The sequence below is a fragment of the Lathyrus oleraceus genome, chromosome 4 (assembly GCF_024323335.1).
Source record: "Lathyrus oleraceus cultivar Zhongwan6 chromosome 4, CAAS_Psat_ZW6_1.0, whole genome shotgun sequence".
Lineage (NCBI taxonomy): Eukaryota > Viridiplantae > Streptophyta > Magnoliopsida > Fabales > Fabaceae > Lathyrus > Lathyrus oleraceus.
Genome location: NC_066582.1, coordinates 371,476,662 through 371,492,507, shown reverse-complemented (window position 1 = coordinate 371,492,507; position 15,846 = coordinate 371,476,662). Strand labels below are relative to the sequence as shown.

General features: G+C 35.8%; 1 protein-coding gene across 1 annotated transcript; it reads left to right on the top strand.

The window, feature by feature from the left end:
- Positions 1-1,352: 1,352 nt before the first annotated feature.
- On the top strand, positions 1,353-2,186 carry LOC127137529 (U11/U12 small nuclear ribonucleoprotein 31 kDa protein). Its single transcript, XM_051063987.1, has one exon. It carries the CDS (start codon positions 1,353-1,355, stop codon positions 2,184-2,186), a length of 834 nt encoding a protein of 277 aa, XP_050919944.1.
- Positions 2,187-15,846: the final 13,660 nt, after the last annotated feature.

Genomic DNA, 15,846 nt, shown 5'->3' with positions numbered 1-15,846 from the left:
TGTCTTGATTAGACAGATTGCTACTAAGATGCATTTTAGACAAGCTTATTTGAAACGAGGGTATCCTCTACCACCAACATTCGTAGAATGGAGAGAACGTCTTAAGGAAGAAACATCTGAGTGAGAACTTTGCTTTTTTGGATAGGATGCATGAGTTCTAGAAATTAAATGATGTTGAAAAATAATACAATAGAAAAAAGTCTAATGCGAAAAGTTCAATAAATTTAAAAAGATGTCATCGATTTTAATGCATTTTAATCGTATGTACTTCTAATTTTGTTGATTCACTATGTTCATTTTTATTCTTATATCTTCATTTTAAGATGTCCAAACATAATCTAAGCGTATAAATAAAGCATTACTTTTGAAAACAAATTAATTTTTGAGTTTCTAGTAAGAGATGAGTCCTCTTCAATTCTGGACAAATTCTACATAAGAGTTTTTAAATGTTGTGAAACTGAAGTTATTAGACTAAGGTTTTGCTTAAATTGATGCAATGAGATGATATGAAGTGATATGAGATGAAATAGAATAAGATTACATTGTTTGAGTTAATTAAAATCAGATCCAGTATAATAAAATTTTATTATTCTATTTTATTTCATTTCATCATTTTTCATTAGCATTGTTTCCCTTAGATATGAGGAATAAAAAATTACATCACTTTCTACTTGTATTGATCACTTTCTACGAGTATTGTTCCCTTTAATATGAGCAGAATGAAAATTTTCATCACTTGCCATCAGTATTGTTTCTCTTTTATATGAGCAGAATCAAAAACTTACTTTGTTTTTATCGCTAATTATTCAAATAATAAAGTAATAAAATTTCTATTTCACTCTATTCTATTTTTGCTAAATTTCAATAACTCTATTTATCTTAAGATATTAAAATATAATCTAAAATAATATAATAAAATTGTATATCTAACGAACTAGAAATTTTTGTCTTAAAAAATCTAGCATCATACTAACAAAAAATTATTAAAATTTATATATGCAGATGGGTGGCTGACCAATTAAACAAAAAAATATTAAAACATAATAATTTTTAGTTTTATGCTATCTTTACAAGTACTCTGGCGGTGAGCAAGTTGTCCATTTACATATGGATAGTACTGCTTCTAAAAAAAAAAGAATGGATAAAACCATATATAAAACCAATCCAAAATATCCGGATCCATGTCCAGATCCGCTTGGAGTTTCGCTTCACTTCTCTAGGGTTTCTCAAACGCATTATAGAATCTCTCCACTCTCAGATTTCCTCTATAGATTAAAGAAGCATCGGAGAACTAATTCCGTCGCCGGAAACCGAACGCCGTTGCCGGAAACAAAAAACCTGAACCGAAAAAAATGTCAAGCAAGAAGAAACACAAACGAAAACACAGCGACGGCGATGAAGACGACGACGTTTTCTACTACCGCTACTGCGCTTCGTCCTCAACCCCCAACACCACCACCGGCACCACATCCAGTAATCAACCCCAATCAAAACCGAACATTAAAGGATCATCAATAGGAGGAACAGGTGAACCCTTAGCACCATCAAAATCGACGTTATACGTTTCTAATCTAGATTACTCCCTAACAAACTCCGATCTCCATACGCTCTTCTCTACTTTCGGCCACATCGTGCGTGTAACCGTTCTCAAAGACCGTCACACGCGCCTAAGCCGCGGTGTCGCGTTTGTCCAATTCGTTTCTCGTAATGACGCCCAACGCGCCGTGGCGGAGATGAATAAGAAGTTTCTCAAAGGAAGGACTCTAACTGCTTCTATTGTTGCTGATAATGGACGTGCTCCGGAGTTTATTCGGAAGCGCGTGTACAATACTGAGACTGCTTTGTGTTATGAGTGTGGGGGGCATGGTCATTTGTCGTATGAGTGTCCTAAGAATCAGTTGGGGCCGAGGCCGCGGCCTCAGCCTAAGAAGCCGCGACGGGGATTTAGTGGGCTGAGGGATAGGGATGGGGAGGAGGAAGGTGATGAGGAGGAGGAGGAGGGTGGTCAGATTGCTGCGGAGCAGTTTGACGATAATTGGGCTTCTGTTGTGGATGATGAAGCGGGTGAAAGGTTGCTGGGGAGAAACAGAAATGATGATGATGGTTTGGACAACAACAAGACGAAGAAGAAAGGGAAGAAAGCTGGGTATTTCAGTGATGAGAGTGATCATGATGATGATGATTGATCATGACTATGTAGCATTGACACTTCAGATTGAAGGTGTGTGTTTGGTATTCCGCATTACCGCATTATTCAACTAGTCCTGTGTGTCGTGTCTATATATGTGCAAGTGTTTCATAGATCTAAATGGCAATTTTTTGTTTTTATCAAGATATGGTGTAATTGATGAAATTATTTATATGTTGTTGGCTTGGTTGGATGTGTTTATGGTTTTGATCACAAGCACATGTTAGTTATTAGTTATTGTGGTAGTAATTAGTGATAGTGGTGGTGAATTGGTGATGAGCATTTTTGTCTATTCCATATTTTCATAGTTAATGAATGATGACAGACGAGTCTCTTATTTATCGGCTTAATTTAGCATTTGGTTTACCTGTAAAACAGAAAGGAAAAACCTGTTCGTTATGTTTTTTATTTTGGTTCAGTTAAAACATGTAATGTAATCAAATTGTAACACCCTGGTTTACTTTATGCACATCTTGTTATCATATAAGTAAGGTTTTTAATTACAATTGTGGTGGTTATGTTATGATATTCGATATGTAGAATATTGTAGTCAGATATAGCTGGATTTGATGTGGTTGTTGAGATCTTGAAAAGCATAGGTTATAGACTTGTAGTCACAATTACTGTAATCGTTCTTGTGGAAAGCAGTTTAAAACCATGGGTAACAGTTCTTCTGATTACCTTTACTCTTTGATGTCTACTGAGCATTTTTATGCAGATTGATGAGTATTTCTCAAGTTTCTCTTAGAATGCTTAAATTGCTTCTCCCAGAGAAAATGTGGTATCCTTTTCATGCATAATCATTTGGCTGAGCTGGAGAATAATACCAATTTGTGCCTCACCCTCGACACTAGGCTTTAAATTATAGGTTTAATTATTCTGTAACTTTTTGAACCATGGGCTAATCATGAATGTCATTGTAATGATATGTAGAAAAAGAAATTGGTTATTGTTATGCTATTTCCTTTCTTTCTGAATTATGGCTTTGAATCAGATTAAGTATAATTATATTATAAGGAGTTTGGGGTCAATTGTTACTGTTGTGCTGTTGGTTTTAAGCATTGTTGGTTTTGGATATATCAATAACTCTGAAACCATATTCAGTTGACAGTTATATATAACCAATAAATACCATATTCATGATTGTCTATATACTTTTCTATGCCCATATTTTTTACTAATTGAATCATTTTCTTATGGCACAAGTTAATGAAAATAGTAGAGTTCATATCCTCTATGAATAGGATTAACATGAAGCTTGATTACATAGTACGCTAATTGTACTCAGATATAAAGATATTGGGAGTTTTGTGAAATTCAGGATATCGGTTTCTTGAATTTTGTTGAAGTTTGAGCAGATTCAAATAGGATTAATATGGGTGTTCTTGAAGAGGAAGTAGGTAAAAGTTTGGAATTTTTTTTCAAAATAATAATTATTTTTATTTTTTTTACAAAATAACTAATTATTTAAAAAAATTATCAAAATAACCAGGTTTGGTAGAGGATGTGTCAGATGAACTGGGGCACCCCCAATGCATAAAGAGGAGGCGTCTATAGCATTGGCGCATGCATTGCGCTCCTCACGAGGAGGCGCCACTAGCATTGGCGCATGCATTGCGCTCCTCATGAGGAGGCGCCAATACTAGTGGCGCCTGCATTGGGCCTCATGAGGAGGCGTCAATGCTAGTAGCACCTAGGTGCATTTGGTTATGTGGGCGCTAATTCATCTGGCTGCATGTGATGGTCATGTGGGCGTCAATCCCTCAAGCGCCCACATGTTTTGTCCGTCTCTATAAATACCACGTATTGGATGCAATATTTTTCACTCAAACTCATCTCCTAATACAATTCAACCACCATCAATTTCAATTTTCCCTGTTTCAACAATGTCTGCATACATTCAAAAACAAAGTGCTGATGTAATATTTTCTGCCGTTGCGGCTCCGGTACAGATTCGACTTTGGAACACAAATATGTTTGAACGTCTTAATCGGACGTTGTACAGTTGGATAGAGGGAGAAATTGGAGAGGGTGAACGGATTAGAAGAATACAATGGCTTGTGTCCACGTTCAACCAACACGGAGAATTACGCGAATTGGTGGATATTAAGACAGACCAAGACGCTCGTAGGATGATGCATTACATGTTCAAAATTGTTTTGCTGGTTGTAATTGCATAGTTCTTGTATTTATTATAATTATATGTGTTACTGATTATGCAATGGTACTTTCGTGACAGACGTCTAATATGAAATAAATTTAATTTTTCATATATTGCAATAGAGGTACATGTAAATTTATCTGGTTGTGCTCATTCTAACACTAGGACAGTTATTACGATTGTGACCTAGTTGACGGCATGAACTACATAGTCTATCCATTTTGTTCGCCGTATCCATTTCGGTTCGACTTCGGATGCTGTTTGGGCGACCCTTTTTCTTCCTTCGCATAACTTCGTTGTGCCAGACGATGTCCCCTTGATATTCTGGCCAATAATCCTCTTTTGCCACTACGAAAAAACTAATTTTATAAACATTTGAAAGACTGACGATTTTGTAAACTTCAGATAACAAGTATGATGGATCCCTTCGAACCTTTGAGCATTACGCAAGGACATGGGAGCGGGGGTACGAAAGGCTTGGAACTTTCTGCAGTCGCACTAACCTCTATCTATTTCGACTCTGTACTGTCCCATCGGCATGCCCTCATTGTGATCCATGGACTCGACAAAACTAAACCAACCTTTACTTCGGTCAAAGACCGTAACCACATGTGTGTTTGCTTTGGAAGCTTCATGTCTGATGAATTTCATCGAAGCATCACTGAACAACTGTCCAGATTGCAACACTGAACTCCATTTTAAGCGTCTGGTTTCAAACAACGCCCTTAGCCTGAAATATGTAGCATGCACCAAAGCGATTATTGGTAGGTTACGGATGCCTTTGAAGACAAAGTTCATTGATTCCAAAAGATTTGTTGTCATGTGGCCCCAAAGTTGACCGTTGCCGTATGCCCTAGTCCACTTCTCCAAAGGAATACCATGGATCCACCGTACCGCATCTTCGTTTGACAATCTTATTTCCTTGCGGTAGTGTTTGAAAGAAGGTTCTGATAATGCGTAACCTACATTGACAACCTTCTTCCGCAACGTCTTATCTTTGATTTCCCGCATGAAATTCTGAGCATTATGTCTATTACATAACACATGCGTCGAAGGAGGATTTTGCCAGCCGTTGTCAATGTTATTATATGCACTGATGATTAAAGGGTGTCTGTCGGAGATCAAACATAAGTTAGGCTGAGGTGCAACGTGCAATCAGAGATTTCTTAGGAAAAAACTTCATCCCTCAGCAGTATCCCCTTCAACTAGGGAAAAGACGATTGAAAAAATATTGATGTTCCCATCTTGTGCCACTACCATCAGTAACGTTGCTTTGTATTTTCCGTACAACCATGTACCATCAGTTTGTATAATTGGTTTACAGAAAGAAAAACCTATGATACCTTGATGATACACCCAGAATAGACGGTGAAATATTTTATTTCCAACAGCACACGTACCATCTGGTGTATAGGCGGACAATTTCTTTCCAGCTTGACAATTGTCCCGGGAGCATATTGTTTTAGAGCCAACAAGTATTTTGGAAGTTGTTTGTAAGACTCCTCCCAATTGCCAAACACTTTTTCAATAGATTTTGTCCTAGCTATCCATGCCTTCCTATATAGTGCAATGTATAGAACTACCTATATTTTTTTTCATGTGCGTATTTGCTTCAAGCTTGGGGTTGGTCAAGAATGTCGTCGCTCGCCCCGATAAATGAGCGCCCATTCGTGTTCCCGTTTGCAACCAAGTAAGTCTAACACTTTACCATTCACCATTTAGTTAATTATATTTTATATTATAATTAATAGTAAATAATATTTTTCACTTCTTTTTTATCTTAGGTGGTCAGTAAGGGGAATGAACTACAACAGGTGTCTGAAACACGCTATTGTAGTCTATCGAAATCTATTGGACCACATTGGACATGACGATGTAATAATCCTACCCAACTATATTTTAATTTAAAAATACTTCTCAAATTATTTTCCATCTAATCGTTTCGTATTGTTTTACAGTTTGTCTGGAGGCCATATCTGGGTCTGGATCATGATGTGAACCATGACGATGCTGCAGTTTGGACAACGAAGACACCGGTTATCCGATTCACTATGGTGGAAATGCACCAGAGTGACCGGGTCAAACTGCAGTTCTGAATGCTACAACAGATTCCAGAATCTCCCACGTATTTGGGGAATTGACATCAAAAAAGGGTTGATGCACAATGGGATTATTCTGATTGAAGAGACTTTGCAAAAGACATGTGTCGTCCATAGAGGAATCAAAGACAACACATCTTGAACGAACCAGATATCCATGGTGCAAGACCGACTCAACAAATTATATGGCATGGTTTAGATCGGTAACAACTCAACAATTTGTATCTGAGCCGCGGTATTTGATGGATCCACGCCAACATGCTTCGTCATCGTATGCCCCACAACAATTCACCACCCAACACCAATGTGAACCCACCCAAACCCAACAACCAACCATACAACATCAACCTACCACATACACACAACAACCAAACACCCAACATCGCAACCCGTTCATGCCAACCACCCAACAACCAACCATCCAACGTCGCAGTCCATTCATACCTCTCACTCAAACACAAAACCAAGAATCAAACCCCGCAACCACAACTGTCTATAGCCTAGATGATTCATATGGGTCACTTCATCGTAGCCCCCCATCAATAACACCCAACCATTGTTTAACTATAGTCGCCCCAGAAACCATTGCTTTGTTTCCAAAACGACTCAATGACCCAATTTGGGCAACTATATCGTCCCCAATTCACTCAACCACAACGCCCTAACTACGATGACATGGGCACCGAACTCCATTACGGAAGCGCCGTTGGCCAGAGCCCCTCCGGATATTGGGAGCAAATGATGACACATCTATCAAATACCGCTGGAACTTCCGTTGGACCTTCCAACCAACCATCGCTCGATCAGGTCAGCACACAAAGACCTCAAACACCTCAAGAAAATCGTGGAAGACCTAGCAGATAAACTAACGCACCGGGATGTGGAACAGGGGGACGTTATAATCGGACGAGTCATTAGTTTATTGTCAGTCCAATGTAACAAATTATTACATCATCAATGAATTTTTTTTTCATTACTATTTTTTTTTTATTAAATATTAAAAATTAAATATTAATAATTAAAAAAAAATAGCAGGGGGTGTATGCGCCAGATGAATTGGCGCATACACCAATCAAACATACATAGGTGCCACTAACATTGGCGCCTCCTCATGAGGCCCAATGTATGCGCCACTAGCATTGGCGCCTCCTCAAGAGGAGTCTAATGCATGCGTCAATGCTATTGGCGCCTCCTCTTCATGCATTGGGGGTACGTCAATTCATCTGCCGCATCCTCTATCAAACCTGATTATTTTGGTAATATTTTTGAATAATTGGTTATTTTAGAATTATTTTTGAAAATAATGGTTATTTTGAAAAAAAATTCTAAAAGTTTGTTTTAATATATTTGTAATATTTTAATACAAATAAAATAAAAAATAAAATTAATTATAAAAACAATGATATATTGTATTAGTTCATAAATGTCTATTGATTGCTTACTCATTCCATCCTAAAATAAGAATAGTTTAAGGTTTTTATAAATTGTCATAAATGTATAGGAGAATAATGACTTGAAAGAAGTTTTAATTATTTAATGGCATTCTGAAAGAAATTGATATTGAAAAAGTAAAATGATGTTTATTTTGAGATAAATTTTGTTTGGTAAAATAATTTTGAAATGAAGTACCTCTCTAATGAAAGTAAAGTTTTGAAAACTAAAAATAATGCAGCGTTGTTCAATAGCGAACCAAAATACTAGTTTTAAAAATTGGAGAGTAAAAAAATATAATTTTAGCAAAATATAAGATAAATAAATAAATTTAAGTCAGTAATTTTAAAAGTATTTGTTTTTTAAATTATGAATTTATATTGTGAAAAGTAATCTAATAATTTTAGATGTAATTGATGGTAATACATTCAGAATTTGAAATTTAAATTCTTTGAAATATAAAATATAATATATATTTTTGGTGACGATTAGGGTTTTCATTGATAGAATTTTTTTTGGTGACAACTCAGAATTTGAAATGTATATTCTTTTAAATTCAGAATGTAAGTAAATAGTTTTTTTTGGGGACGTTTCAGAATTTGAAACTTAAACTATTTAACTCTTATAATAAAAATAATAATTTTTTAAGTTTGTTTAATCAAATATATATTTATTTATTAGTAAAATGGGAGGATCAAAGGTCTAAAATGAGGAGACATTAGGCAGCATGTCTCATAGACATTTGAACCGTTACTAAAAAAATTATCATCGAATCAGATACAACCATCAAAACTGGACAAATCTAGTTTGGTTAAAAAATCAGCACACTTAATAGTTTTTCTAAAAATGTGAATGAATGCACTTCTTTAAAATGCTGAAGGAGAAGAAGAATATGCCTAGCCAAAGTCGAACCTTGTTTAGACTTCAAAGGCGACCCTTGGAGAGCATCTGCTACTGTCTTTTTGCCATCTTGAACAATAAGGTTCTTGAAATCTCTCTTCCAAGCAAGCTCCAAACCCATAAGGACACCCCAGAATTCTGTAGCAAGACTATTACAATCACCAATAGTCTTATGAAAGCCACAAAGTTATCTTTCTTGACTGTCACGAAAAACACCCCCACACTTAAAACAAACCCCGAAGGTGTGAAAAACATAAGAACATAAGAAACCCCGAAGGTGTGAAAAACATAAGAAAGGGGGTTTGAATTGAGTTTTATAAAACAAAAGTTTTTTACCAACTCAAGAACACCACTTAAAAGTTAATAACAAAGAGATAAAAACACAAGTATTTTATTATCGTTCGCTTGAAACTCAAAGCTACTATAGTCCACCCTCCAAAGTGATTTCACCTTATACACACAGATTTAATCCACTATAATCAACTGATTAGAATAATCACAAAGAAGCTTTTGTTTATTAAGGGGATCACTGGATTAAGATGCATATTATTGTTATTCATTCATTGAGCATGGTACATGTCATTGTAGTCAATGACATCATCTACTCCATGCATAGGTTGCCTCGAAGGCTCACGTCTCATTAATTCAAGATTATAAAAAGCATCATTTGGTTCATAAGTACAAATTGATTCATATCAACAAGTCCTTTTGGCCGACCTACAAGATTGGTGCATTATTATGGTCCATCACGTCTCATGGCGAGCATTCTTATTAAATGAGCATTTTTTTTCTACTCATCTCGGGCCACGTCTAAAGAGCTATTTAACGGATGGCCTAGGATTTGCATTTCCTGGTCCTGACTTGAGAAAATTTCCTGAGGATTTAGATTCAATGTCTTTTAATTCCTATAAGAAAGAAAATGAAACCTTTTTCTATGGACTTCATAATAATGTTACTTTTGATCAAAAAATAAAAATTTAGATGTACAAAATCATTCTTTTTCCATATGGGCACGATCCTTCTGAGAATAAATTTTGTAAGGGGCATAGTTTACAATTATATTTGGTAGACCTCATGATTTACACACAGCCATGGCCTATGATCTAAAGACTTGAGGACATTACAATAAAAAAGTATATAAGCTTAAAACATCATGGCAGTTGACCACGACAACTCCATGCACTCTCTTCACCAAAACACTTCCAGAAGCAGTAAACTTGGTATCATGAGTGAAACCTGCAGGATTCAAAGAAACAATGAGTAAGGATTTTCCCAAAGAGATTATGATCAAAAGAAGAAAAACTGTCACAACCTGCCGAACGGCAAAATAGCAAAAACAAGCCGTCACACCCAAAAAACAAAAAACGGCTACAGACGCAAGTTCAGAGTATTCCTCCCACAGCAGGCCATGTTGCAGACCTTGGCAACATGATTGTCCTTCAATGGCAGGATGGTTAACAACTCCAAGACAGATGATTCAGTTCCAGAATGTTGATGTTAATAACTGGATAGGGATTTGGTCGGTAGCAGAGATGTTAAACAATCGAGAAAACTAACATGCTAAACACAGTTGAGAGTATCTCTTAGCCTACACTTGGAAATGAGGATACATTTAAAGATTCACCTTTTTGGGACATAAGGTTTAGCTATAGCGGCAGGACCATTGCATTATGAATCATCAATTAAAGACGGGATTGGTTTAAACGTCATAATGCTCCAAACCAAAACAGTGCCAGGGTATGCTTAAAAAAAAACCTGTTACAATAGCACCTATTATCAGAGAACCATGACAGATGCTGAACCATGACAAGAAGAAACCTGTTACCAAACCATCTAACCTTGATCAAATATACGATCTAAAAACTGCACAAACCACTACTGCATCACCAAGCATAGCAACCCACAAATCAGCTCAGGCACAAGCAAAGTATCCAAAACAAAAATAATCATTACCATAGCAAAATTTCATTCAAACTTCTAACACAATAGCTAACAACATCACATTCCAAGTTAACAGGTTTTCAGCATATGACTAACCTCATGGTAATAGAATCACAGGAGCAATCATGACTACCACCATGTAAAACACAGCAGACTAGCAATCCAAGCTCAGCCATCAACAAGGTTAACATCCATACAAGTATCATCAAGAATCCTGAATATCATTCAGATCACTTACCAAATACCAAACCAAGTATTAAACATGGCATCAATTTAATGGTCATAAGACTTGTAAGCACACAATTGTTATGATAAACCAAAGGCAAAGATTCACAGGATTCGAAAATACTTAAGCAGCAATTCATACCTAAATGTATTAAGTCCTCACATCAGCAAAAACGGAAGAAGTGTTGTGAATCGAAGTTGAGAAGTCATCAATTAAGGTTAAAATATATGCCAGTAAAAACCAATTTCCTTACCTCAATTGTTGAAGGTTTCACCGCAGTAAAAACTAGATGGGAGATTCAGTGAAGACGGCCACGCATTTGGAGATTTTTTGGGACCACAATCAAATCCGTTTCCTACCACATTTACATTGGTCCCCACCAAAATCTAAAGAAAGATTTGATGCTAACGGAATGATTCCTTTTTGCACCATCTGCCAAGGATCCACACACGATTTTGGGGAGCTCATTTCACTCTATAAAAAGGAAAGCTAATCGATTGAAAAAGGAGAGAAGAAAAATTGCGTCACTCTGTTGAAATCCCAAACGAACCTTACACCGAAAAGCTCCGCTAAAACTCTTTATTTCAACTCTGATTTTCACACTGAAAATCAGGGTTTGAAGAGCTTGACCCCTTCAATCGCGTGCAAAAGGAAATGACAATCAATTAGAGGAGAAAGTCAGAATCAGACAGAAAACAAGGAGTGGATACAGAAGGATAGAAAGAAAAGGAAGAGACTTGAAACAACAAGCAAAAGAAGAGGGACAACGTCATACATAGTCACCGAAGGTAATCATGGTCGTCAGGTCTTCGTCGGGGCTACGATGCTCCGGCGGAATCTTTCCCTTTTATTTTGCTTTAATGTGCTTTGACCTTGTATTTTGACTCGTTAATTTCTGCTGTTGATTGTGATATAGGAAACGGGTTAGAAGCTAAGATTAGGTTTTCCTTTGAGGTTCCGATTCGCTACTGTTTTCTAGATCCCGTCGAGGATTTGGAGGTCTGAGGGGATTGTGGTCGTTTGTCACGTTGGAAGTTTTGAACTTCATGTTCGAGTCCTGGTTTGTTTGAGGATGAACACCGAAGGGTGTTCATCGGTTTCCTTTCAAAAAAAATTTCTCTCTCTGCAGTTTTGGATTGGGACCATGCACACGATTTAATAGGGAGAGGATATTTTCCAGAAAGAATGAAGAGTCGTTTTAAGAGAGAGAGACAAAATTATTTTGATTTATTTCTTTGCTTTAAGGGGTGATTGTTTCTTCTTTTAAAATATTATTAAGAGTAAATTAATGTTATTGATGATAGATACTTGGGTGCTGTCAGATTATGTTCCCAAAATCTTTATGATGTTATCAATGAAAAATGATGCGCGTGGCGGTAGGTAAACCGAGGCCAACCTTTTCTCTTCTCGGCGGTACCACTTGGCTGAGTGGGAGAGGATTTTGGGCCTTGTGGCCCATCCCGAAAATAACACTACTTTAAGTCCCTTGGGCCTTCTTTGATCCAATGTTTAGGGCCTAACTTTTTATTTATTTCCTAAACATTCCAATTTGGTCTACCTGGTTTATGAGCTATTCTTGATTGTCTTAATTAAAATTAAGATAACACTAATATTAGAAATATTTATTAGTTCGGTTTCGATTACTATTTTCAACTCTTCTTTTTATCTTGTTATAATATTATAATTAGTTAAATGGTGGATTAATGGTTAACGTCAACAAATAATTTACTTTATTTTCAAATAAATAAGTTTGACGTTGGTCCAATACCAAATAGTCTTTCCCAAAAGTATATTAATTCTAAATAAATTCAAATTCACCGTATTTAAATAGTATTCTCTTAAAAATTATTTAATTTAATTTTGAATGAAAAGGAGAATAGTAAGCCTCCGCTTCACTATCTCTCGACTATTCGAACAATTGGCGTACGCCATATTGCTCGGATTTTCGTCATTCATTTAAAACCCTAAAACTCCATAAAATTAAAATCACTCCACCAATTAATTATAAATTCTAAAAGTTTTATTTTTAATAATTAATCTTTGAATGAAAAGGAGAATAGTGAGCATCCGCTTCATTATCTCTCGATTATTCGAATAATTGGCGTACGCCATATTGCTCGGATTTTCGTCATTCAATTAAAACCCTAATAATCATACAATTTCAAATCAATTTTTCAAATCAAACATAGGTTCTAAATTCAAATTATTTCTAAACTTCAACCATCATATTCAAATCATTTTCCAAATCAACTACAAATTCTAAAACATTTAATTCTAAATTTATGATAATAAAGAGGATAGGAGGCGTACGCCTCACTATCTTTCGATTATTCGAATAATTGACGTACGCCACATTGCTCGAGTTTTTGTCATCAAACTTAAAACACAATCGAATAAACTCAAATCACCTCTTATATCCAACCCAATTTTACAGAATAAACTATACAACTTCAATAGAGAATGGGAGGCGTACGCCTCACTACTCCTTGATTATTTGAATAATTGGCGTACGCCACCTTGCTCAAATCATCGACAAATCCAAACCTACCAACCCAAAATTCAAGCTATCTTCATAAATCGAATACAATATCTAAACATATCTTTTTACAATTTAAACCTCGGGTGATAAAAGATGGGAGGCGTACGCCTCACCGTCTCTCGATTATTTGGATAATTGGCGTACGCCATATTGCACAAATTATCGACTTCCGACTAAAACACGTTAAATAAACTTGGATAAGGGAATAGGTGGCATACGCCTCGTTATTCTTTGAATAAGCAAGTAGGAGGCGTACGCCTCACTACCGTGCGTATTCAACATCCACAAACAAACTTTCAAAACAATTCGAACGAAAAGGGAATAGAAGGCGCACGCCTTATGATTCCTCGAAAGAATTGAACGATTGGTGTACACCATATTGCTCAATCTTTCTTCGTTCCTCAAATCATCAACAAATCAAACCTAAATTCTCGCCCTCGAGCGATCGAAACCAATCAAATCCAAACACGTCAATTCAACTCGTCACCCCCGCGTGACCAAAACCCTTTCAAAAAGAACACTGTCAATCCTTTCTAATGCGCACAACAAACCAGTGCTAGAGCCTCCACCGAGAGTAGACAAGCCAGTGTTTAGCCGTTAGAACGCCGACCTACACAGTCGTTCATCAAAACAAAACACAACCAATATTCGTAGTAGCCCGAACTACGAATGCTCTGATTTCCTTATTGCACCATAAGGATACGTAGGCAGGAGATTGCTGTATCTTCGCGAGCACACTAATAAAAAACCTCCCATTTCCCCCATCCTGAGGTCTTCATCCGCATCTATCATCAATTCTAATTACTCGAAGCAAGCAGATAAACAGTCAATTAACAGTCAAATAGAAAAATCAGACTAAAAGGTTCCCGTTGAGTACAACGGACGTGAGGGGTGCTAATACCTTCCCCTTGCGTAATCGACTCCCGAACCCGAATATGGTTGCGACGACCATTATTCTTATTTCTAAAGGTTTTCTCGATATTTTCCTATTCCTTCATTGGAATAAATAAAGTTCGGTGGCGACTCTGTTTCGAACAACATTTTTTTTTCCGCGTGCTATCGCGAGGGATCGCATTATCATCTTTTTTTGAGGTGCGACAATTACATGCGACTCTATATGACTAATACACAAATACAAGCTATTCAAAATCCTTTGATTCTTAGTAAAATTGGTGTCCCCACAACGACAATAAAGTGGATGAATTTTTCTGAAATGAGTCATCTTATATCAAATGTATATGACTGAGTTTTAGTTTAGTTTACAAGACATAGTTTTTCGTAAATCGTTTTCCCTCTGCTAAGTTGCCCTCCAAATAATTTAAATGGCCGGGTTGTCTTGATTAGACAGATTGCTACTAAGATGCATTTTAGACAAGCTTATTTGAAACGAGGGTGTCCTCTACCACCAACATTCGTAGAATGGAGAGAACGTCTTAAGGAAGAAACATCTGAGTGAGAACTTTGCTTTTTTGGATAGGATGCATGAGTTCTAGAAATTAAATGATGTTGAAAAATAATACAATAGAAAAAAGTCTAATGCGAAAAGTTCAATAAATTTAAAAAGATGTCATCGATTTTAATGCATTTTAATCGTATGTACTTCTAATTTTGTTGATTCACTATGTTCATTTTTATTCTTATATCTTCATTTTAAGATGTCCAAACATAATCTAAGCGTATAAATAAAGCATTACTTTTGAAAACAAATTAATTTTTGAGTTTCTAGTAAGAGATGAGTCCTCTTCAATTCTGGACAAATTCTACATAAGAGTTTTTAAATGTTGTGAAACTGAAGTTATTAGACTAAGGTTTTGCTTAAATTGATGCAATGAGATGATATGAAGTGATATGAGATGAAATAGAATAGGATTACATTGTTTGAGTTAATTAAAATCAGATCCAGTATAATAAAATTTTATTATTCTATTTTATTTCATTTCATCACTTTTCATTAGCATTGTTTCCCTTAGATATGAGGAATAAAAAATTACATCACTTTCTACTAGTATTGATCACTTTCTACGAGTATTGTTCCCTTTAATATGAGCAGAATGATAATTTTCATCACTTTCCATCACTATTGTTTCTCTTTTATATGAGCAGAATCAAAAACTTACTTTGTTTTTATCGCTAATTATTCAAATAATAAAGTAATAAAATTTCTATTTCACTCTATTCTATTTTTGCTAAATTTCAATAACTCTATTTATCTTAAGATATTAAAATATAATCTAAAATAATATAATAAAATTGTATATCTAACGAACTAGAAATTTTTGTCTTAAAAAATCTAGCATCATACTAACAAAAAATTATTAAAATTTATATATGCAGATGGGTGGCTGACCAATTAAATAAAAA

What these genes read in the sequence shown, in the direction of transcription:
- LOC127137529 (XM_051063987.1), top strand. Translation starts at nt 1,353, where the DNA reads ATGTCAAGCAAGAAGAAACACAAACGAAAACACAGCGACGGCGATGAA.